Source organism: Mesoplodon mirus (assembly GCF_964341445.2).
Source record: "Mesoplodon mirus genome assembly, chromosome: 10".
Taxonomy (NCBI): domain Eukaryota; kingdom Metazoa; phylum Chordata; class Mammalia; order Artiodactyla; family Ziphiidae; genus Mesoplodon; species Mesoplodon mirus.
Window position 1 is genome coordinate 42940680 of NC_138986.1, and position 25864 is coordinate 42966543.

At 42.1% G+C, this 25864-nt stretch overlaps 1 protein-coding gene and 1 long non-coding RNA gene across 2 annotated transcripts in view; one reads left to right on the forward strand and one right to left on the reverse strand.

Moving 5' to 3' along the window:
• The first annotated feature begins 16057 nt into the window (after positions 1–16057).
• On the forward strand, positions 16058–20861 carry LOC309811347. Its single transcript, XR_014295136.1, has 4 exons — positions 16058–16503; positions 17683–17819; positions 19397–20014; positions 20253–20861. It is a non-coding gene; the product is annotated as an uncharacterized lncRNA (long non-coding RNA).
• A 92-nt stretch (positions 20862–20953) lies between these two features.
• DCBLD1 (discoidin, CUB and LCCL domain containing 1) overlaps positions 20954–25864 on the reverse strand; it is a 71807-nt gene continuing 66896 nt past the window's right edge. Inside the window, exons 12-15 of the mRNA XM_082633990.1 lie at positions 25529–25613; positions 25253–25302; positions 24196–24315; positions 20954–21849 (exon numbers count right to left, since the gene is read on the reverse strand). Coding sequence (XP_082490116.1) covers positions 21329–21849; positions 24196–24315; positions 25253–25302; positions 25529–25613 — 776 coding nt within the window. The 3' untranslated portion in view covers positions 20954–21328. The remainder of the gene's footprint in view (positions 21850–24195; positions 24316–25252; positions 25303–25528; positions 25614–25864) is intronic.

Here is a 25864-nt window from a genome sequence, read left to right on the forward strand (position 1 = left end):
TCTCCAGCAGGAAGGAACATAAGGGACTGAAGGCCCTCCGGCCTCTGCACTCTGGTCATCCCCACATTAATGCACAGGCTCTGCCTCATGCTGCTGCCAACCAGGGACTGAGCATGGCAGAGAGTTGACTCCTTCACTTGGGCTTGAAGACTACCTGACGGTCTTGCCAGACTCCTTTAGGATTGCGTTATAGTCTCTAAGTCACTTTCACCCAACCTTCCTTCTTTCATTTACCTGGGGTCATGCCTGCATCAGGGGCTGGTTGCCTCCCAGCCTCCCACCAACCCCAGCTCTCACCCTGCTTTTCCTCACCAGCACTGCCCCTAGTAAGTCTGTTCTGTAGCTGATCCCTTCTTGGTCTTGGTGTCTGCTTCTTGGAGGACCCAGACTATCACAAGTGGACCAGGAGTGAGATCTGAGAAAACAGGTTAATAGGATTTTAGGACATGGTTCATCTCCCTCCCAAAGGATGAAGAGGATGACATCCTGGCTGGTAAGTGGTATACATATAGGCCTTGGCACAAGGTTATGGCTCAGTTACTAGATATTTCACAGATGGTGTGCAGAAAAGAGTTACCAAAGCAGGCCTGAACCTGTTATCCTTAGAAAGGCCTGCTTTTGAGGTTCACCTGTGGCTACTGTCCAGCAGTTTGGATTTCACGGGTGTTCCCCCCATTCCCTAATTGATAAGAGTGGTTTACTGTGCCTGAAATGTTTGTACAGACAATAGGGTTTATGTTGAACACCTGCTTTCCTTCTGGGAATCATGAATTTGGTACATGCTAGGCAAAGAGTGCCTACTTGACTGGGCACAATAAAAACCCTGGACTCCTCCTATGCCCAGGCTCAGGCCAGCTTCCTGGTGGACAGTACTTTATACATATTATACATCATTGCTGGAGGAATTAAGCTCATCCTGTGTGACTCCATTGGGAGAAGACTCCTGGAGCTCATGCTCATTTCATCTGGACTTTGTTCATGTTAGTATTTTTTTATTAGCCTGTAAATAAAGATGGCCTCTCCTACATTAAAATGGTATTAATTGCATTAAAAAAATAAACATTTTGCAATTCTTTCATGTTATATATTTTTATATATATAATATATATATATAATGTATATAATATATATATAATATATATATAATATATATATATATAATATATATATATAACATATATATATATTATATATATATATAATATATATATATATTTCCTTTTCCCTTTGCTGATTTTGCTTGGTGTTCTTTCTCTGTAATAAATCACAGTTGTGAGTACAGGTCTATGCTTAGTCCTGTGGGCCCTTCTAGCAAGTCACTCAACCTGGGGGCAGTCTTAGAGACCCCAGAAACAGGTGGTAACTTAGGCAAATATCCCCATGGAGAGGAATTCTCTAGAAGTTCAATGAGGCAGGCGTTTGATAAATACAGAAAGGACAGTGTCTACAAAAACAGCAGAATTGGCTGGTTACTGCTTGGTTGTATTGATGACCTAGAGAAGGATAATGAGAGACTGAGGGATGTTATCAAGCTGTTAATACTGAAATGTGAGAGCCAAAAGACCTCTGGGGAGCTTATAAGGAGGCCTTTTCTCCTGCAATGGAAGGATTGAAACAGCCGAGATTCAGGCTGAGGATCTAATTGTTAAAGTCACAAAGCTTCAGAGACTTGACTTAAATGTTCAGCCATATTATACTTTGTGAAATTCAAGGTGTTTGTAGGGAAAACCTAGAACCTTGAAACATGCCATGGGGACACCTGGATGGATGCCCCTGAAGATGTTGACTCTGCAGTCCCTACTGCATCCTATAGTCTTGCAGAAGTAGCCCAGCCTTCCCTAATAAATCACCTCTGCTTATGCTGGAAGATGCTGCAGAGGTTGCTACCCACCCCTCCTCCTCCCACCCTTTTCCCCCTCTTCCCCACAGCCCAAGACAGTAACTGCCCCTCTCCTCTTTGTTTGCTCCTAGGCCTATAACTAGGGTTAAATCCTAGCAAATCCTGGCTGCAGATGTGCTGCGCCTGGTAAGGGAGAAGAAAGACCACACATCAAAAAAGGTAGGATTTGGCTAGTGTATCCTGGCAGAAGCCAAGGAAGTGCTACTGGGATTAGATTTTTGACAGTGCTTGATAAAGGGCTAAACTCTCCAGTTGAAAGAAAAGATTCAAACTGGAAAAAAATCCAGCAAAAAGTTATTTATGAGGAACATACCTAAGGATACAGAAAGTTTGAAAGTGAAAAGATAAAGAAGATACACTAGGCATATATTCTCCAAAGGCAAGCTGAGATAGTTATATTCATATCAAAGAGAATAGACTTCAAGGGAAAAAAAAAGCATTATCAGGCATGGAGAAAGCTACTTATATATATATATATATATATATATATATATATATTTTTTTTTTTTTTTTAAAGTATAGTAGGTTTACAATATTGTTTTAGTTTCAGGTGTACAACAAAGTGATTCAGTTATATATATTTTTTCTTCCAATTATTTCCTATTACAGGTTGTTACAAGATACTGAATATAGTTCCCTCTGCTATACAATAAATCCTTGTTGTTTATCTGTTTTATGTATAGTAACTTGTATCTGTTAATTCCATACTTCTAATTTATCTCTCCCCATTCCTTTCCCCTTTGATTACCATAAGTTTGTTTTCTATGTCTTTGAGTCTGTTTCTGTTTTGTAGATAGATTCATTTGTATTATTTTTTAGATTTCATATTTAAGTGATATCATATATTTATCTTTCTATGTCTGACTTCACTTAATATAATATTCCCTAGGTTGTTTCATGTTGTTGCAAATAGCAATATTTCATTCTTTTTTATGGCTGGGTAGTATTCCATTGTATACATATACCACATCTTCTTAAACCAGTCATCTGTTGATGGGCCTTGGGTTGTTTCCATGTCTTGGCTATTGTAAATAATGCCGCTATGAACATTGGGGTGCATGTATCTTTTCAGATTAGAGTTTTCATCTTTTCTGGATACATGCCCAGGAGTGGGATTGCTGGATCATATGGTAGCTCTACTTTTAGTTTTGTTTTTTTTTTTGCGGTACGCAGGCCTCTCACTGCTGTGGCCTCTCCCGTTGCGGAGCACAGGCTCCGGACGCACAGGCTCAAAGGCCATGGCTCATGGGCCCAGCCGCTCCGCGGCATGCGGGATCCTCCCAGACCAGGGTATGAACTTGTGTCCCCTGCATCGGCAGGTGGACTCTCAACCACTGCGCCACCAGGGAAGCCCTACTTTTAGTTTTTTAAGGAACCTCCATACAGTTTTCCATAGTGGCTGCACCAATTTACATTTCTACCAAGAGTGTAGGAGGGTTTCCTTTTCTCCACACCCTCCAGCATTTATTATTTGTACACTTTTTGATGACATCCATTCCGACTGGTGTGAAGTGATACCTCATTGTGGTTTTAATTTGCATTTCTCTAATAATTAGCAGAGTTGAGCATCTTTTCATGTGTCTGTTGGCCATCTGAATGTCTTTGGGGAACTGTCTATATCTTCTTTGGAGCAATGTCTACTTACTTCTGTGCATTTTTTGATTGGGTTGTTCGTTTTTTTGATACTGAGTTGTATGAGCTGTTTGTATATATTTTGGATATTAATGTCAGTCGTATTGTTCGCAAATACTTTCTCCCATTCCATATGTTGTCTTTTGTTAATGGTTTCGTTTGCTGTGCAAAAGCTTTTAAGTTTGATTAGGTCCAGTTTGTTTATTTTTGCTTTTATTTCTTTTGCCTTGGGAAACTGATCTAAGAAAATACAGCTGCGATTTATGTCCGAGAATGTTTTGTCTATATTCTCTTCTAGGAGTTTTATGGTGTCATGACAAACCATTTTGAGCTTAGTTGTGCATGTGGTGTGATGAGAGGTTCTAATTTCACTGATTTACATGTAGCTATCCTGCTTTCCTAGCACCACTTGTTGAACTGACTGTCTTTTCTTCGTTGTATATTCTTGCCTCCTTTATCATAGATCAATTGACCATAGGTGTGTGGGTTTATTTCTGGGCTCTGTTCTTTTCCGTTGATCTGTATGTCTGTTTTTGTACCAACACCACGCTGTTTTGATTACTGTAGCTTTGTAGTATTGTCTGAAGTCTGGAATGATTATGCCTCCAGCTTTGTTCTTTTTCCTCACAGTTGTTTTGACATTTCTGGGTCTTTTGTGGTTCCGTATAAATTTTAGTATTATTTATTCCAGTTCTTTGAGAAATATCATGGGTATTTTGATAGGGATCGCGTTAAATCTGTAGACTGACTCCCTCTTGCAAGAGCACTGGAATCACAACTAACTGCTGAACAATCATCGTCAGGAAGACACTGGAACTCAGTAAAAAGATACCCCACGTCCAAAGACAAAGGAAAAGCCACAGTGAGACAGTAGGAGGGGTACAATCACAATAAAATCAAATCCCATAACCGCTGGGTGGGTGACTCACAAACTGGAGAACAGTTATTCCACAGAGGTCCACCCACTGGAGTGAAGGTTCTGAGCCCCATTTCAGGCTTCCCAACCTGGGTGTCTGGCAATGGGAGGAAGAATTTCCAGAGAATCAGACTTTGAAGGCTCACGGAATTTGATTGCAGGACTTTGACACGACTGGGAGAAACAGAGACTCCACTCTTGAAGGGCACACACAGGGTAGTGTGCACATTGGAACCCAGGGGGAAGGAGCACTGACCCCATAGGAGACAGAGCCAGGCCTGCCTGTTGGTGTTGGAGGGTCTCTTGCAGAGGCGGGGGGAAGCTCTGGCTCACTGTGAGGACAAGGACACTGGCAGCAGAAGTTCTGGGAAGTACTCCTTGGCATGAGCTCTCCCAGAGTCGGCCAAGCAACAAACAGGGAGGGAATGCAGCCCCACGCATCAGCAGACAAGCAGATTAAAGTTTTACTGGGATCTTCCCAGCAGAGCAACACCCAGGTCTACCCACCACCAGTCCCTCCCATCAGGAAGCTGGCACAAGCCTCTTAGATAGCCTCATACACCAGAGGGCAGACATCAGAAGAAAGAAGAACTACAGTCCTGCAGCCTGTGGAACGAAAACCACATTCACAGAAAGACAGACAAAATGAAAAGGCAGAGGACTATGTACCAGATGAAGGAACAAGATTAAAACCTCAGAAAAACAACTAAATGAAGTGGAGATAGGCAACCTCCCAGAAAAAGAATTCAGAATAATGATAGTGAAGATGATCCAGGACCAAAGAAAAAGAAAGGAGGCAAAGATCGAGAAGATGAAAGAAATGTTTAACAAAGACCTAGAAGAATTAAAGAACAAACAAACAGAGATGAACAGTACAATAGCTGAAATGAAAACTGCTCTAGAAGGAATCAATAGCAGAATAACTGAGGCAGAAGAACGGATAAGTGACCTGGAAGACAGAATGGTGGAATTCACCGCTACAGAACAGAATAAAGAAAAAAGAATGAAAAGAAAGGAAGACAGTGTAAGAGAACTCTGGGACAACATTAAACACACCAAGGTTCGCATTATAGGGGTCCCAGAAGGAGAAGAGAGAAAGACCTAAGAAAATATTGGAAGAGATTATAGTCGAAATCCTTCCTAACATGGGAAAGGAAATAGCCACCCAAGTCCAGGAAGCACAGAGAGTATGAGGCACGATAAACCCAAGGAGAAATGCACCAAGACACATAGTAAGTAATCAAATTGACAAAAATTAAAGACAAAGAAAAATTATTGAAAGCAGCAATGGAAAAATGACAAATAACATACAAGGGAACTCCCATAACGTTAACAGCTAATTTCTCAGCAGAAACTCTACAAGCCAGAAAGGAGTGGCATGATATATTTAAAGTGATAAAAGGAAAGAAACTACAACCAAGGTTACTCTACCCGGCAAGGATCTCATTCAGACTCAGTTGAGAAATCAAAAGCTTTACTGACAAGCAAAAGCTAAGAGAATTCAGCACCACCAAACCAGCTCTACAACAAATGCTAAAGGAACTTCCCTAAGTGGGAAACACAAGAGAAGAAAAGGACCTACAAAAACAAACCCAAAACGATTCAGAAAATGGTAATAGGAGCATACATATTGATAATTACCTTAAATGTGAATGGACTAAATGCTCCAACCAAAAGGCACAGGCTAACTGAATGGATACAAAAACAAGACCCATATATATTGCCGTCTACAAGAGACCCACTTCCCGTCTACAAGAGACCCACTTCAGACCTAGGGACACATACAGACTGAAAGTGAGGGGATGGAAAAAGATACTCCATGCAAATGGAAATCAAAAGAAAGCTGGAGTAGCAATACTCATATCAGATAAAATAGACTTTAAAATAAAGAATGTTGCAAGAGACAAGGAAGGACGCTACAGAATGATCAAGGGGATCAATCCAAGAAGAAGATATAACAATTATATATGCACCCAACATAGGAGCACCTAAGGCAAATGCTAACAGCTATAAAAGAGGAAATTGGCCGTAACACAGTAATAGTGGGGGACTTTAACACCTCACTTACATAAATGGACAGATCATCCAGACAGAAATTAATAAGGAAACACAAGCTTTAAATGACACAATAGACCAGATAGATTTAATTGATATTTATAGGACATTCCATCTGAAATAGCAGATTACACTTTCTTCTCAAGTGCACATGGAACATTCTCCAGGATAGATCACATCTTGGCTCACAAATCAAGCCTTGGTAAATTTAAGGAAATTGAAATCATACTAAGTGTGTTTTCTGAGCACAACGCTATAAGATTAGAAATAAATTATGGGAAAAAAACAGTAAAAAACACAAACACATGCAGGCTAAACAATACATTACTAAATAACCAAGAGATCACTGAAGAAATCAAAGAGGAAATCACAAAATACCTAGAGACAAATGACAACGAAAACACAACAATCCAAAACCTATGGGATGCAGCAATAGCAGTTCTAAGAGGGAAGTTTATAGCTCTACAAGCCTACCTCAAGAAACAAGAAAAATCTCAAATAAACAATCTAACTTTACACCTAAAGCAATGAGAGAAAGAAGAACAAACAAAACTGAAAGTTAGTAGAAGGAAAGAAATAAAAGTCAAAGCAGAAATAAATGAAATAGAAATAAATAAAACAGTAGCAAAGATCAATAAAACTAAAAGCCGGTTCTTTGAGAAGATAAACAAAATTGATAAACCTTTAGCCAGACTCATCAAGAAAAAGAGGGAGAGGACTCAAATCAATAAAATTAGAAATGAAAAAGGAGAAGTTACAACGGACACCACAGAAATACAAAGCATCACAAGACTACTACAAGCAACTCTATGCCAATAAAATGGACAACCTGGAAGAAATGGACAAATTTTAGAAAGGTATAACCTTCCGAGACTGAGTCAGGAAGAAATAGAAAATATGAACAGACCCATCATCACAAGTAATGAAATTGAAACTGTGATTAAAAATCTTCCAACAAACAGAAGTCCAGGATCAGATGGCTTCACAGGTAAATTCTATCAAACATTTAGATAAGAGCTAACACCCATCCTTCTCAAACTCTTCCAAAAAATTGCAAGGGAAGGAACACTCCAAAACTCATTCTGTGAGGCCACCATCACTCTGATACCAAAACCAGACAAAGATACTACAAAAAAAGAAAATTACAGACTTAATATCACTGATGAATATAGATGCAAAAGTCCTGAACAAAATACTAGCAAACAGAATCCAACAACACATTAAAAGGATCATACACCATGATCAAGTGAGATTTATCCCAGGGATGTGAGGATTCTTCAATATACGCAAATCAATCCATGTGATACACCATATTAACAAATTGAAGAATAAAAACCTTATAATCCCAATAGATGCAGAAAAAGCTTTTGACAAAATTCAACACCCATTTATGATAAAAACTCTCCAGAAAGTGGGCGTAGAGGGAACCTACCTCAGCCTAATAAAGGCCATATATGACGAACCCACAGCAAACATCATTCTCAATGGTGAAGAACTGAAACCATTTCCACTAAGATCAGGAACAAGACAAGGATGTCCACTCTTGCCACTGTTATTCAACGTAGTTTTGGAAGCCCTGGCCACAACAATCAGAGAAGAAAAAGAAATACAAATTGGAAAAGAAGAAGTAAACCTGTCACTGTTGGCAGATGACACGATACTATACATAGAGACTCCTATAGATGCCACCAGAAAACTACTAGACCTAATCAATGGATTTGGTAAAGTTGCAGGATACAAACTTAATGCACAGAAATCTCTTGCATTCCTATACACTAACAACAAAAGGCCAGAAAGAGAAATTAAGGAAACAATCCCATTTACCATTGCAACAAAAAGAATGAATTACCTAGGAATAAACCTACCTAAGGAGACAAAAGACGTGTACTCAGAAAATTATACGACACTGATGAAAGAGATCAAAGATGACACAAACAGATGGAGAGATATACCATGTTCTTAGATTGGAAGAATCAATATTGTGAAAATGAATATACTACCCAAAGCAATCCACAGATCAGTGCAATCCCTATCAAATTACCAATGGCATTTTTCACCAGAACAAAAAATCTTAAAATTTGTATGGAAACACAAAAGACCCCGAATAGCCAAAGCAATCCTGAGGGAAAAAAACGGAGCTAGAGGAATCAGGCTCCCTGACTTCAGACTATACTACAAAGTTACAGTAATCAAAACTGTATGGTACTGGCACAAAAACAGAAATATAGATCAGTGGAACAGGATAGAAAGCCCAGAGGTAAACCCACACACCTATGGTCAACTAATGACAAAGGAAGCATGGATATACAATGGAGAAAAGACAGTCTCTTCAATAAGTGGTGCTGGGAAAACTGGACAGCTACATGTAAAAGAATGAAATTAGAACACTCCCTAACATCATACAGAAAAATAAACTCAAAATGGATTAAAGACCTAAATGTAAGACCAGACACTATAAAATTCTTAGAGGAAAACAGGAGGAACACTCTTTGACATAAATCACAGCAAGATCTTTTTTGACCCACCTCCTAGCGTAATGGAAATAAAAACAAAAATAAACAAATGGGACCTAATGAAACTTAAAAGCTTTTGCCCAGCAAAGGAAACTATAAACAATACAAAAAGACAACCCTCAGAATGGGAGAAAATATTTGCAAACGAATCAGCAAAGGAGTAATCTCCAAAATATTAAAACAGCTCATGCAGCTCAATATTAAAAAAACAAACAACCCAATCAAAAAATGGGCAGAAGGGCTTCCCTGGTGTCGCAGTGGTTGAGAGTCCGCCTGCCGATTCAGGGGACATGGGTTCGTGCCCCGTTCCGGGAAGATCCCACATGCCACAGAGTGGCTGGGCCCGTGAGCCATGGCTGCTGAGCCTGCGCGTCCGGAGCCTGTGCTCCGCAATGGGAGAGGCCACAACAGTTAGAGGCCCGCATACTGCAAAAAAAAAAAAAAAAAAAAAGGACAGAAGACCTAAATAGACATTTCTCCATAGAAGACGTACAAATGGCCAAGGTGCACATGAAAAGCTGCTCAACATCACTAATTATTAGAGAAATGCAAATCAAAACTACAATGAGGTATCACTTCACACCAGTTAGAATAGTCATCATCAGAAAATCTACAAACAACAAATGCTGGAGAGGGTGTGGAGAAAAGGGAACTCTCTTGCACTGTTGGTGGGAATGTAAATTGATACAGCCACTATGGAGAAGAGTATGGAGGTTCCTTAAGAAACTAAAAATAGAATTACCATATGATCCAGCAATCCCACTACTGGGCATATACACAGAGAAAACCATAATTCAAAAAGACACATGCACCTCGTTGTTCATTGCAGCACTGTAGCCAGGTCCTGGAAGCATCCTAAATGCCCATCGACAGACAAATTGATAGAGAAGATATGGTACATATATACAATGGAATATTACTCAGCCATAAAAAGAAATGATATTGGGTCATTTGTAGAGACATGGATGGACCTAGATAGAGCCTGTCATACAGAGTGAAGTAAGTCAGAAAGAGATAAAGAAATATCGTATACTAATGCATATATGTGGAATCTAGAAAACTGGTACAGATGAACTGGTTTGCAGGGCAGAAATAGAGACACAGATGTAGAAAGCAAACGTGTGGACATCAAGGGGGGAAAGCGGTGGGGGGGTGGGGATGGTGGTGTGATGAATTGGGTGATTGGGATTGACATGTATACACTGATGTGTATAAAATTGATGACTAATAAGAACCTGCTGTATAAAAAAATAATAAATCTGTAGATTGCTTTGGGTAGTATAGCCATTTTAGCAATATTAATTATTCCAATCCAAGGGCATGGGATATCTTCCCATTTCTTTGAATCATCTTCAGTTTCCTTTATCAATGTTTTATAGTTTTCTGCTTATAGGTCTTTCACTTGCTTGGTTAAATTTATTCATAGGTTTTGGGTTTTTTGTTTTTTTTGATGTGATTTTAAATGGGATTTTTTTTTTTACTCCCTCTTTCTGATATTTCATTGTTAGTGTAAACAAATACAACAGATTTCTGTATATTAATTTTGTATCCTGCTACCTTCACATTCTGATGTGAAAATAATGCTAATCTTGTATATGCCAATTTAAACTAGCCTCAAAATTTATAAAGTAAAAATAGAACCATAAGAAAATTATAAAAGTCCCTCACAATAGTGGAGATTGCAAGAAAACTTTCAAAGAAACTAGGAGAGAAGGAAGATTTAAACAGCAAAAGTAACAAGATTGTTTTAAAGTTCAAGTTAAAGAGGGTATTTGGTTATCAAAGAAAGCCTTAGCCTTTAAGTAGGATGATAGATGAATGGACTATAAGAAGGAAAATTAGACACACAAAATGTAAAACAGACAACTAAACTTAGACTCTATGCTTTGGAAAGGTAAAATTTGCAATTTGCTAAAATGCCAGCAGGGGGCAGAAGATTCCAAATGTGATATTTTACTGCCACCTATTGTTAGAGCTGGAAGGCTTTATAAAGATTATCAAATAAAATACTGTTTATTATGAGGATGAACAAACTGAGGACTAGGAAAGATATTACTTTCCAGGGTCACACAGCTAGTGTCAGGGGCAGAACTCAAATCCATCTCTTGGTTCATCTTTAATAGACCATATTCAAAGAGGGAAAAAGGAAATACAGATGAAATCGTTGGTTTTTCAGTCTTGGTCTCCCAATAATTATTTTTATTTTTCTTAAATGGTGCAAGAGTTGATGAAGCCTAGGATTGATTCTGTTTTGATTTTTTTTAATTAATTAATTAATTCATTTTTTGGCTGCGTTGGGTCTTCATTGCTACACGTGGGCTTTCTCTAGTTGTGGCCAGCAGGGGCTACTCTTTGTTGCAGTGCGTGGGCTTCTCATTGCAGTGGCTTCTCTTGTTGTGGAGCACGGGCTCTAGGCGTGCAGGCTTCAGTAGTTGTGGCATGTGGGCTCAGTAGTTGTGGCTCTCGGCTCTAGAGCACAGGCTTCAGTAGTTGTGGCACACGGGCTTAGTTGCTCTGCGGCATGTGGGATCTTCCCAGACCAGGGCTCGAACCCGTGTCCGCTGCATTGAAAGGTGGATTCTTAACCACTGCGCCACCAGGGAAGTCCAACTGTTTTGATTTTTAAAAATGATGGTTGAGCTGGATCTGGATTTCAGTAGAAATAGTTTCTTTGTAGTTGAGTGACTGTTAGAATGCAAGAACTTCTCAAGTTACGAGTCCTCCATCCTTGAGACCGTAGCATTCCCCCTCCCCCCACACACAAATTTTGTGTGTGTGTGTGTGTGTGTGTGTGTTCGTGCGCGCCTGCCTACGGTCTCCAATTCTTTAGTAAGCAATGTTCGTGACATTCATGGAAGTGTCATTGTCACTAGGTGCCTTCCTATTGTCATCCTCACCATTGTTAAGGGCATTTTTACCTCTGCCTATGGCTGGTAACAAGTGGATTATCAGCTTCTGAAAGTGGGAAAATAGTAGAACTAAAAAAAAATTAAAAACTGATTTTTCAGGGGAAAAAGACAAACTGTTGGCTATACCAGTCATGAAGAGGAGAGTACTAAAGGCAAGTGCACAAAATAGGAAATAAGGGAGAAATAGCCATAAAAGCAGAGGGAACTAAAAGGATAATGAAAGACTGTTTTGTTCAATTCCATATGAATAAATTTGAAAACTTTTCTAAGAGAATACAATTTACCAAAACTGAAGTTTTAAAATCTAAACAGATTTCCCTAGGAAAAAAATAGAAAAAAATGGTCAGATCGCTGCGAACCCTGACAAATTACTCCAATATATAGTTTCACAGGGTAATACTACTAAATCTTTAAAGGGCAGATAATTCTAATGCCTAGCAAGCGAAGAACCTAGGAAGAGAAGAAAACTTCTAAATTGTTTTTGTCAAGCTAAAAAAACCTGATAAAGATTGGCACAAAGAAAAAAATGAAAGGGTATCTTGAAAAAGAATATTAATGCAAAAATTCTAAATAAAATATTATCACTGTGAATTCAGCAGCACTTTAATAGACTCATACACCATAACCAAATGTTTAATGTTAGGGCATCTGTTGGTATAATTAATCATTTGGCTGGGTCTAGAGAGGGATCCTAGGGAAGAAAAATCATTTGCTTCTAATTCCATAGATGCTGAAAAGGCACTGGTCAAATTCAATACCCATTCTTGGTGAGGGGAAAAAAGGGACATAATCTAATAACATATACCCCAACATAATCTATGCCCCAAAGCCAGCATCATGTTTAGTAGGGAGATACTAGAAGCATTTCGTGTGGCACTGGAGGAATTAAATGTACATATAAGTATTAAAGGAGGTTGCATCAGTACTATTTGCAGACATTACGATCACATTCCCAAAAAACTACATCAACTAAAAACTACTAGAAATAAGGAAGTTAGTAAAGGAACAGTATGTAAACAAATCAGTCAGGGCAAAAAATTAATTATATATTAAAATATATATGTCTGTAACTGCTAATACCAACATAGTGCTTATTATGGGTCACTGTTCTAAAGGTTTAACATGTATTAACTCTTGCAGTGTTCACCATAACCCCATGAGGTATATACTATTATGATCTTCGTTTAGAAATAAGGAAATGGAGTCAGAGAGAGGTAAAATAACATTTTCTTGGTCACACAACTAGAGAAGAATTTGAACCCAGGCAGGCTAGTCCCAGAATTCATGCTTTTTTCCACTAGGGCCATAGTGGTTCTTGATATATAAAAGGAGGGGTGTGGGATCATTTACAATGACAACAAAAAACACCTAAGCATAAATTAAACCAAAAATGTGTATTAGTTATATGAAGACCATTTAAAATGGCCTGAAAGGATGCAAAAGAAGGCTTGAACAAATGGAAAGGATTATTATAGAAAATAAAAATTCCATTAGAAAAAAGAATGGGAGATAAAGCATATGAAAATTCTAGGCTTAGATTGCTCTTGGAAGAAAGAGGACAGGTAATTAGAAGGGCTTGGGATATTAAGGGAGAATTCTTTACATTTGTGAGAGATCTGAACAAGTTTATAGGTCGAGAGGAAGATACCAGTTCAGAGGGAGAAGTTGAAAATAAGGGAAATGGAAATAATTGGAGGGAAATCAGAGGTGAGGGGGAGGCAGTGGCTGAAGGTTTCAAACACCTTTTCCATCGACACAGGAGGGAAGGATTGGAGTAGATACAGCTTTTTGTGGGAAGGGGGATGGACAGGTAGTTGTAGGATCTGATTTTAATGACTTTCCTAGGTGAAGGAGGTGGCAAGATCTCAGAGTAAAGGGAAACTGTGCAGAGCGGCATTGCTTTGGAATAGCTGCTGAGAGAGATGGAAAAAGAAGTGGATCCAAGATAAGTGAAGGGGCTGAGGAGTAATGAGCCCCAGGTAAACTGGAAACTGGGAGTTGGTAAGAGCCCCTGTGTGAACAGTTACGCAGTGTTTTTCTGCTGCAGTGATGGAGATGTGAAGATGGTTTCCTGAAGGGCACTTATGTTGTCGGGGCCTCAGGTTTGGCAGTCCAGGAGAGATTACAGTGAAAATGCTCAGACAAAACAGTTCAAGTGACTGATGGGGAAGAAGAGGCAACTGAAAAAGCTTAGCAACCAGAGGAAAACGACGGGATCTAGGCATTAAAGAAATTAAATTAGGGCTTCCCTGGTGGTGCAGTGGTTGAGAGTCCGCCTGCCGATGCAGGGGACACGGGTTCGTGCCCCGGTCCGGGAGGATCCCACATGCCGCGGAGTGGCTGGGCCCGTGAGCCGTGGCCGCTGAGCCTGCGCGTCTGGAGCCTGTGCTCCGCAACGGGAGAGGCCACGACAGTGAGAGGCCCGCGTACCGCAAAAAAAAAAAAAAATTAAATTAAATCTCTTAATGAGATCCGTGAATAAGTAGGATAAAAGGGGAGGCATCAGAAGAATTGGAGGTTTCGAGCAAAGACAGAATTATTATTAAGATTTCAGAGCTGGAGTTCTTGCTGATAACAAGTGTGGATGTGTGTGGAGGTGGTTTAAGTGACCTGCAGGTTTCTAGAGTAAATGTCAAAAAATCATACAAGTGACCATGTTGGACACTGAACTGTTCAACATGATTAACAGAGGAAAAACGGAGAAGAATTGAGCTAGGTGACAGTCCTCAGTCAATGGGGAAAATGGCTTGGAAGACATTAGGTGACACACGGAGAAGAAAAGGTGGTAGAGCTAGCCGGCACGAGTATCATAAAGGCAGAGGGTTTTGCATGGGGCTGAAGGAGAGAGTGGATGGGGAAGTGGGAATCGGGAGGAAGGTGTGCATTGTGGGATGGTTGAAGAGAAAAGGCAGCCTCCACTTGAAAAGGACTAAAAGAAATGGTGTTGGTAGACAATTTAGACTTCAGATTGGGCAGAAAGGAAAGGAGGCAGTATTTATTGATCACCTCTTTATGCAAAACACTGCTATAATTAGTCTTCACAACAGCCCCTTTTTGGTTTTTTTTTTTTTCTTGCGGTACCCGGGCCTCACTGTTGTGGCCTCTCCCATTGCGGAGCACAGGCTCTGGACGCGCAGGGTCAGCGGCCATGGCTCACGGGCCCAGCCGCTCCGCGGCACATGGGATCCTCCCGGACCGGGGCACGAATCCGTGTCCCCTGCATCGGCAGATGGACTCTCAACCACTGTGCCACCAGGGAAGCCCCCACAACAGCCCTTTTATAATCCTTTCCACTTTAGGGATTAAGAAGTGGGTTTAGAAATCACCAGTGTTAAAAGATACACTGAGGCATATTAAAATTTTTAAGAGTTTATTTGAGCATTTTTGGATTCTCATTGGGTAGAGACAAGCTGTAAGTAGTTAGGAGCACTCCACCAAAGGAGCCAGAAGAAAGACTTAGAGAAAGTATGAAAAGTATGGAAGCAAAGAAAGGAAATTATTTGATTGGCTAGAGCATAAAGACTAGTTCGCTATTTGTGACTGGTTGTCCTTAGCTTTCCATTTCATAACCTTGAGTTATTTACAGGCTTGGATTTTGGTTTGCTTACCTAGGCTGCCATGGCATTACAGCCACATTAGTCTCATATCCTCCTTGTTTAACTAATTTAACACCAGTATAATGTGCCTGAAATCATGTATTTAAAAAGATTAAATCCCAGGTTAAACCTGAGTTCTGTATGGTTCTAAAGCCTGTGCTATGTGCAATAAATATGATCTCTTCTGTCTGTTGGGGAGGTATCATTCCAAGATACGAAAAACTGTCTATGAATTCCTGGGTAAAATAAAATCAGAATTCTTTAAAAGGCCCAGCTAATCTTAAGAAATAAAGGGAAATACCCAGGTATCAGAATCAAAGAAGAAACTGACAAGTAGAGTGACAAGCACTGACTGGAGCTGAGGCTCTGGGCATCCTGGGGTTGGGGAGGGTTTCAGTTCCTTAGATGCTGGGTATTTAACCTCCAGGAGGGGATAGGAAACAAGATTTGGGGTTAGGCATGGCAGGAACAGTGAAACAGTGAACCTAAAAAAATCTGTCTAGTAAGACAACAAAGGATGAATGAATGACCCTGGGTGACAAGGGCAGTCTCCCCTGAGGAATTAAAACCAGGGGGCTGTGCTGCACACAGGCTTGGGTCTAGACTTTCAGTATAGTCTAGGAAGCACCAATCCAATTAAAATACAAACCGGTGCAGGGTGGGTGATACTCCTGGTATTAGGGTTACCAGATTTAGCAAATAAAAATTAAAGGACATGAATACTTTAGTATAAATCTGTCCCATTGCACAGAACATACTTGAACTAAAGAATTATTTGTTTTTTATCTGAAATTCAAACTTAACTGGGTATCCTGTATTTTATCTGGCAGACTTACCTGGTGTACCTGACAGATACAAATTCGAAACCCCTCAGAAAGGACATTGTCATGAAGTTTTCACAAGGAGGAAAAAGCCCTGCTGAGGGATGGCTCACAATCAAAAGTCTGAGACCACACAAAGACACAAACCATCACAAACAAGAGTTGGTAGAAACAACAAACAAACAGGACAGAGCCTCAAGAACTTCTGCTTGTTCATTCACTGAGCAAATACTTCTTGAACATTGTCCTAAGTGCTGGGAGTATGCAGGGAACAAAACAGACAAAAGTCATTCCCCTCATGGGATATGGTCTAGTGGGAGAGTCAGATAATAAGCAAGAAAATAAAACTGTGCCGGATTAGCAACACACATTAAGGAGGAAAGTAAAGTAGGAAAGGAGATAGAAAATGTGTTAGAGGAGAAATGTGCAGTTTTCTGCCAGGGAGAGGAAGGAAGAGGTCATGGAGGTTTCAGCGGAGTACAGACCTGAGAGAGGTAAACGAACAAGCCGTGCAGCTATCTAGGGGAAGAGCTTCCCAGGAAGAGAACAGCAAGTGCGGAGTGTGTCCCTGGCATGTGTAGGTGACAGCCAGAGGGCCCACGTGGCTGGCATGGGTTAACAAGGTGGGAGAAGTGGGAGATGAGGTCAGAGAGGTGACAGCACGATGGGGGGTGCAGATCACAGATTTGTCCTGTCCAACACAGTAGCCACATGTGGCCATCTACATTTAAATAAATGAAAATTCAACAAAATTAAAAATTTATTCCTCAGTCACTCCAGCCACATTTCAAGTGCTCCATAGCCACATGTGGCTGGTGGCTACCCTACTGAGCAGCTCAGAGAGTATTTCCATTCTTGCAAAAGTTTTACTGGACAGTGTTGACAGAGCCTTATAAATCACTGCACAGATTTTGGCTTTTACTCTAAATGAGATGAAGATAACAGAAAAATCAAAGAGAATGTAAAATTAGTAGGTTTCAAATGATTAGAAGGAATCAAAGCCAAAGAAAATACCAAGACAGTGTAGAAAAAGGAAGACTTGAAAAAGAATCAGTAGACCGTCCAGAAATTTTTTTATAATTGACATTAAAACCTCAATGATGAAACAGCCGATTAGATAGCAGAATTGGGAATTAGTAAACTGGAGTGTAATATGTAATCTTACACAGTGCTTCATGTGGGCCAGACGGCGCTCTGAAAGCTTCATTTAATCTTTATAACAGCCATAGGTAGGGGGAGAGTATTTTTTTCCCCCAGGTAACAAGCAAAGAAACAGGTGCAGAGAAGTTCTGGTGCCTTGTCCACCATGCACTCAACAACTGTGCCATGTTGTCTTTCAGGAGTTTACCTAGAATGCAGCACAGAACGATAAAGAGATGGAAAATAAGAGAGAGGAAGAGACATGGGAGATAGAATGAGAAGGTCCAATGAGCATCCAACAGGAATTCCAGGACTGAATAAAGAAAACAGCAAAGAGGCAAGTAGTATTGGAAAAATGGGGCTGAGACTTTTTCACAGTTGATAAAGATGAATCCTAAGATTCTAGAAGCACAAGTCCCAAGTGAATACAAATGAATTTATAGCCCAACACAAAGTGGTAAAATTGCAGAATACCAAAAAGCAGAGTGAAAAATCTTTAAAGCCTCTAGGGGAATTTATTCCCAGAATAGGGAGAGGCTGGGCGAGAGACCCATAGTAGGAGATGAGAGATGTGTAGCGGGCCATGAACACAGCAGTGTGGCTTTGAGAAGGGCACTGGGTGACTGGATGGGCTGTGTTTTGGGGAGGGACTGCTAGCTGGACTGTATTCAACCCTAGCTTCTCATTAGTGGGACTCAGCTCCTCCCCGGTCCTGGCAAGAGCCTAGGCATGTGCTCTCTCTTAACTCAGGTAAGTACAGGGTGAGCACTGCTCTCAGAACCTTAATAAATATTTGGTGCATGAATGAATGCAACAGAAGCATTTTGAGAATAGTGAGGCCAAGCTGTTGGCTATACTTGGATTGCTGAACTGATGTATGTATTTATGAAAGGCCTTGTGGTGATGTCTTTATGAAAGGCTATTCATGGTGTCTATAGTTGTGCATATAATATAAATTTGATTTTAGTTTCTACTAAGAATCTAAAGCAGTGTAAGATAAACACAGAAAAATCTCTAGCATCCTTTCCAGAGGTTTTCTACACTGATTATAAATATTGGTGCAAGTGTAAATCATAGTAGTAGAACCCAGAGCACTTTCAGCAGCCTCTGTGGACAGCATAGTCTTGTCTGTCAGAGCAGATGTGTTTCCACCACAATTGTAAAAAGTGACAGAATGCAATCTTTGCCTCCCAATAGGATTTGATAACAGAAAAAAAACAGACAATTGCCTAATCTTATGTGCTAATGTTGCAAAACAATGGAAAAGAAAAACATAGTATTTTCCTGCTCTTATCCTCTAGTTTAGGCTTGGCTGTGTTGGGTGTATCAGACAGACTTTTCCACTGCCCATCCTGGGCTACACAGTAGGCCATTCTGAGGAAGCGGTGTTCTAAAACAAAGTCCTGTTCTCCCACTTTCTGTCATTATTAGATCATGTATACAGGGAAGAAATGTGATAGATGGACACAGCCCCACTGTAAAGAAGGCTGTTTTTATGGACTAATATTTTAATGTTAAAAATATATACAGCCCAAATGTTGTCACAATTCTTACCTGTAAGCCTTGGAGGAAGGCACGTTCACATCCTTGTTACACATGAGGAAACTGAGGCTCAGGGTTATGTAATGACCAACTGAATATACAAATGGATCATGGCCATACCATAAGTAAAAACGGAACTCTGGCTGGCAGTGCAGAGCAGTAAGCATGGGAAACCAACTCATCATCCAGAGTCACCAGACCAGAACCCGGCGGCCTGCTGTACGTCAGACTTGCAGGAAGTCTACAAGTTGTAGACTGGATTGTTACCTTTTGTAAAAATCCAGGAAGCCAAACTAAAATGCATGAAACAATCGACCCCAAATCGCTAAGATTTTGTTAATAACTGACAGCGTCCATAATTTTTGTCCCCAGTTCCAACTTAGGACCAACCAGAGGAAGCCAGATATGCTCCTTCCACTGCACCGCTTGCACGTTTATGGAGGCTGAGCCTCAAGCGCCTTCAGTAGCCCAGCGAGCAGGACGCCAGTGAGAGACCGAGGTACGTACGTTGGTTTGGCATAGTTTAGTGCAATTAGTATTTGTAGAAAACCATGTAAACTCACAAGGTAAATGGTTTAACCTCCCCAATAACCACAGATAGTCTGCTGTGACCTTCCAGCACCTCAGTATTCTAAAATTTATGTTTCACAGGAAGTCAGTCATGCAAACAGGGTTAAAATACATTTTTAGGGAAAGAATCTTTTTGGTCCACATTTTCTATTAAAATAAACAAACATACACTTTCCTCTTTGGTAAAAGAGGTTAAATCCCCCCACAGTGAACTCACAAAGCAAACTCAGATAAAAACCACTGAACATGAGGTACAGCTGAAGTCTGGGCTAATCTGGAATTACAGACACATACTCGAGGGGAAATTTTTTCTTACAAAATTAGTTCAGTTTCCAACCATCTCAGTAGAAAAGCTCTATGTAGATTTGGCCTCAGTCACTTGTAAGAACACATGTCAAGTAACTTTTTTTGTGTTTCAGAGTACAACGTGCTATTTCTTTTTTTTTTTTTTCTTTTTTTTTTTTTTTTTTGCTGTACGCGGGCCTCTCACTGCTGTGGCCTCTCCCGTTGCGGAGCACAGGCTCCGGACGCACAGGCTCAGCGGCCATGGCTCACGGGCCCAGCCGCTCCGCGGCATATGGGATCCTCCCAGACCGGGGCACGAACCTGTATCCCCTGCATCGGCAGGCGGACTCTCAACCACTGCGCCACCAGGGAGGCCCAACGTGCTATTTCTGAAGAAAGTCATGAAAAGTGTGGGTGTCTGACCTCAGCAATATTTTTAATCTGAGGTACAAAAGCATCTGACACAGTAATTTACAGCATAATTGCTGTGCCACCTTCATTCAGTTTGTTGAGAGAGCAGTTTTGGTTGCCGTTAAGTCTCAGCATTTGGCTTTGCAGACAGTTTGAAAAGGCAGACTTGCATGTGAAAGCAAGTATCTGCCAGGCCTGAGGTGAGCGAGAAGCAGTGTGAAGGCCAGCTGCTCAGGAGCCTGGTCGCACAGGCTGCGGGCAGCGAGGCCCCTGCAGGCTCCAGAGACCTCCTGCACCTTGCACGCCTTCACAGGCGCTGCGCGTCCCCACCTGAAGTGGAGTCTAAGGGACTGGCAGCTGCTGAGGTGGTATATTTTGTTTGTTTGTTCTTTTTCATCTACAGTCGTAACTGCAAACAAACAACCACCCTGGTGTGCTTTTCTTGCTTCAAGTAATTTCATTCCTTCCAGGAGAAGAATGTTAACAATGCTTTTAGTTCTCGATATCAAAGGAAAGGAAATGAGCCATAATAACAAGATAAAGTTTAAACAGACCTGCTGCTAACACACTATCAGATAAAATATCTTTAAAAAGTGAACATACTATTATATACGTTTTTGCAACAGCTGCATTCTCCTACATAACCTCCGTGTAGAACCAAAATCTGCGCAAACTTAAGTTACTTTAATTCTTGTTAAATACAACTCTGTACAGATTGCACATTTTACACCAAAGCAGCTTGGTATCACAGTTAGAGAAATGAAAAATGCCATCTGAAAACTTTCATTTTTCTAGCCCCACAAAACCCAACAGACGCTCGCCCTAAGGGTCAGAACGAAACCAGCTGCACAATTCTGTAAACAGTGGGGGGGGGGCACCTCTACGACTCCACCGCAGGATCCTGTTAAACCACACACGCGCGCGCGCACGCGCGCACACGTACTCACTCTCTCTCTCTCGCGCGCGCGCATCTCGCAGCTTCCAGGGCCGCGCACAGCCCGGCGCTCAGTACCACAGCAGCTTTCATTCACAGTGTGTTCACAGCAGAGCGGTCATGGCCGTCTGGTTGAGGGGTCTGAGGCAGTCTCTGGGGGCCAAGTAGGCAGCGTTGGTCGCGGGGTTGACCTGTGGCTTCTGATAGGCGGGATCGGCACGCCCCGCGGCTGAGCCGCCGCCGCCGCCGCCGCCCTTGGGCTTGTCGTAGCCCGGGTCCGCGGGCGCGGGGCTCGGCGGCAGCTGGTAGCCGGCGGCCGGGGAGAAGGCGCCGGAGGAGAGGGAGTGCTTGTGCGCCGGCCCGGGCCCCGGCACGCGGTAGCCGCTCCGCGCCGAGAAGGTGTGAGCCCGGGCCAGGTGCCGCTCCACGATGGGCGTGGCGTACTCGGGCTCGGGGTTGGTTAAGGGCAGGGCGTACTCGTGGCGGCCGGCCGGGAGGGGGCAGTCGTAGTGGCCGCCAGCCTCGGCGTCCGGCCCCGCCTCGTCGGCCTCGGTGTCCATCGGCCGGAAGGTAGAGCCCTTCCTGGCGACCGTTCCGGTGCCAATCATGAGAGGCTGCTGGTAATCTGAAACCCAAAGGGCAGACGTTTGTGCACCGCCCCCGTACACCCACAGACCGGCTGTCTGTAGAGGGGGTGCTCTGCTGAGGGCCTGACATGTACCGGGCAGGAAGAGAAAGATGAAGATGTAAAAGGCACAGACGCCACACTTAGGGGTTTACATAACTACACAGGTGCTTTAGGAAGCCTCAAGGCTCCCAGGAACCTAGCGAGGCGGAGCTAACCTCTAACCACACCTAGGGATAAGAGGGGACAACTTCACGGGGAGCTCTTAGGCTGACTCCTGAAAGGCCACTCCTGGAGGTGGAGGTAACACTGTCAGGAAAGGGAAAAGTGATTGAACAACCTGTTAAACAACCATGAACATAGAGTGTGATGTGGCCAGAGCATGAGGGACATGGAGGAATTTAATAGGATATGAAGACCAAAGTAATAGGCTGGGGGCTAATGATAAGGATAAAGCTCAAATAAAGCTTTAGTGAGTCTTTACTTGGTGCCAGGCACTATTCTAATGACATTAAGATATCAATTAGTTAAATCCTCTGGAAAAAAAGTACTATGAGGTAGGGACTATTACTCTCTTTTACAAATGGAAAACTGAAGCAGAGAGAGATTAACTTTTCCAAGATTACACAGGTAGCAGCCAGTGGGGCAAGAATTTGAACACATGTCCCAAGTGCGAGCTATTATCCATGTGCTAGACCATGGAGGGCACTGAGTGCCTTGCTAGGAAGTTTGGTTTAACGCTGTAGAAACCTACAAAGATTCTAAATTTAGAGACTGGCAGAAGAGGTAACCGTGGAGGGAGACTGAAGAGGGAAAGATAAACCAAAAAGCAGAGAAATGAGACATATAAGTCATAAATTAGGGGACTGGCAGCAGCTCTGGAAAGGCCACACTTTGGGGACAGGTATCAGAGGAATTTGTCACCAATGATGTAGGGAGGGTATGACCAAAGAGGACACCTCCCAGATATTAAGCCCTGAAAACTGGGGTGCCCATTCAGAGGCCACTTAGAAAAGGAATGCACAGAGCACGTAGGTTAAGGGTTAGGAACGATGGGTTCAATTCTGGATGCCCTGAGGACCCGGTGACGCTTGCAGGAGATGACGTCCAGCAGGCAAGAATCACTGACTTACTGGGGAGCGGGAGGGGAGTCTGGATGTGAGCTGCAGAAAGAAAGGAAAGGAATGGCTCTGCCGGGAGCTCTGGAGTGTAGTGGGTGAGACTGCAGATGAGTGGAGGCAAGAGTGGGGCCTTGCATGTTTCAGGTGCCCAGAAGGACCACGCAGCGAGGAAGGAGAAGAGGCTGGACCAGAAGCTGAAGGAGAGTGAAAGGAGAGGGGTTCTGCACTCTCCTCGCCTCACCCCCAAGGCAGAGCTTGAACTGTCCGAGGAAAGGAACAAGAAGATGGATTCTGATTGGAGAATTGCTCCCTTTGCCCCTGAAGCAGGTCAAGCAACCTTTCCACTGGTACCTTTCTGACTTTCATATATAACACACACCACCTGGGAACTTCTGGTTCAGTAGCCCTGGGGCATGGCCTGAAAGCCCACATTTCTAGCCAGCTCCCAGATGCTGCTGCTGGTCCTCAGAATACAGTCTGAGTCGCAAAACGGTAGAGCAGTGCTACTCACAGTGGTCTGTGGATGCCTACCTGTCTGAGAACTGTTGGTGACAGATCTGTAAAGAGGTAAGTGCACAAACGGATAGAAAGTGTTCAGATCTTGCAGCAACTTGAGAGTGATTTTATGTCCCTTGAATCTAATTAAAAAGTTAGAGCTTTGTATTTTATGTCTTTTTAAACATTTACTGATTTATACTGTATTTTACAAAAATTTTAGTCCTTGATGGATTAAGGAAATAAAAGGCAAAAAGTGGATCCTTCCTCACAAATCGTTTGAGAAGCTTGACTCTCAGCAATGGCTTGTCAGGGACCTTGAGGCCATTCTAACAGATTCCTTCATCTCCTACCTCCAATTCGTCAAGGGCAGGAGCTATGCTCAATTCATCTTTCTAGTCCCTTTTCCCTAGTGCCTTAATGAAAACCTTAGTAACAAAAAGAGATTAGTTAAGGGCTTCCAGACCTCATTGGTACTTCAGGACCATTGCTCTGGGTGTCATTAGAGGCCCTGCAGGTGTAAGAGCCTTGGCTGAATGGGGCTTTTGGGAAATATTTCAGTGTCACTTTGTAACTCTTTGCAGAGCACAGAGAGAAAACGTCACACATTACTGATTTACTAGACCCCATCTAAACAAAAGATTTTGGTCTTATTTCTCTCCCTGGTCTCCCCTCTCCCATAAGCAGCACCTCCTGGCTAACAGCATGGTCACGGAGACTTGGTACCTACCTGCTATATCACTCGTGATGAGATCCAACTTTTGTGTCATCTCCTTTTCATTATCGTAGCTGATGGTAAACTCAGCTGACTGATGCCTGGCAAAGGGATATTTGATCTGCTTCCAACAGTCTGGAATAAAGATAACATGAAACAAACTAATCTCTCAGAAGTGTAACACATTTACTCCACCACAGGTTCCTGGTTAAGTCAGAGGTCAGGCTGCCTTTTGCCAGCTGACTGTGACAGATGCACAACCACAGCTCTCCGGGTATGTGTGGTGGACACAGCATGATGAGGTCACAACAAAACAGCACACACCATCCCAACCATGCTTCCTGCTCTGCAGGTAAAATGTATTTGTGGACCCATCAGGTCCCAGATTATCCCTAGGTGAGACCACCTGGGCATGGTTTTCCCTAATCTGCACTGACATGGTGTTTGTGACCGTGAGGGGTCAATGCAGCTGGCTGTTTAGAGCCTATGGAGGTGGAGTCCCAGGTGGTCCTTGAGATGCTCAGGGGTCCTGCCCTGCTGCTCGCTCGCTCGCTCGCTCGCTCTCGCTCTCTCTCTCTCTCTCTCTCTCTCTCTCTCTGCAGCTGACTCATTGCTTGGGCATCCCGTGTCCTAAGGATTTTCTGAAACCCGCCCTGCCTAGTCCTTTCCTAGAGTGAAAAATAAAATGGTGGCCTGAAGATGCTGGGAGTGCCGGGCAATGTCCAGTTCACAGATGGGGATTTTATAACTTCTCCTTGGTGACAGGCAGCGTGGTGATGTAAATTCCAGTTGCCAAAAAAAAAAAATTAATTTTGATAAATGATGGGATGATGTTGAACAAAAGTAAAAACTAAACTGGCTATGAAGATTCTGAATTAAGAGACAGGATACAATATGTTCCTTCCTGGTAGCTTTGTTAACTTAAAGCTATTAGATCTTATTTCTTAAACCATATAAGTGTGGGTTTTAATCAGGATCTGCTGATTAAAAGCGCCTAATCATGCTTTTAATCAGCAGATTCTGTCCCTTTCTCAAGGACAGAATAAAACTGTAGATAGTTTTTTCAACCAACCTGTTTTCTGAGCCTTAGCTGGTCCATAAGGATTTCCTTTCTTCTTCCTCCTATCAAGACAAAAAATCCCATTGAAAAGATTTCTAAATGATAAGTACTGTTCATAAAATAATACATGATATTTTCTACCTCTATCCAACTTGTTTTTAAAATAGAAGTTCACATTTTATCTTGGGAGAAGTAATGCTGCTTTCTACACATGAACATACGAAGAGTAAACTTTTGTGATTGTTTACATAATTAGAGAAAAAAATTTTTTAATGTGAAGTCACATACTTTCTAAGGACTACGAAGATTCCCACTCCAGCAACCAGCAGGACGAGGAGAACCAGTGGAGTAACAATAGTTATGACGTTTAACCCTAAGAAGGGGAAAAGACATCGTAATACAGCAGAAATGAACAGCAACCAAATTTCATGATCTAAAACTGAATACTGATTTGAAAGGTCCTCAGTGGTTTAACATGTGGGGGACAAGAATACATGCTAGGCATTTACTGATGTTGGAAAGCAAAAAGAGAGGATTCAGGGCTTCCCTGGTGGCGCAGTGGTTGAGAGTCCGCCTGCCGATGCAGGGGACACAGGTTTGTGCCCCAGTCCAGGAAGATCCCCC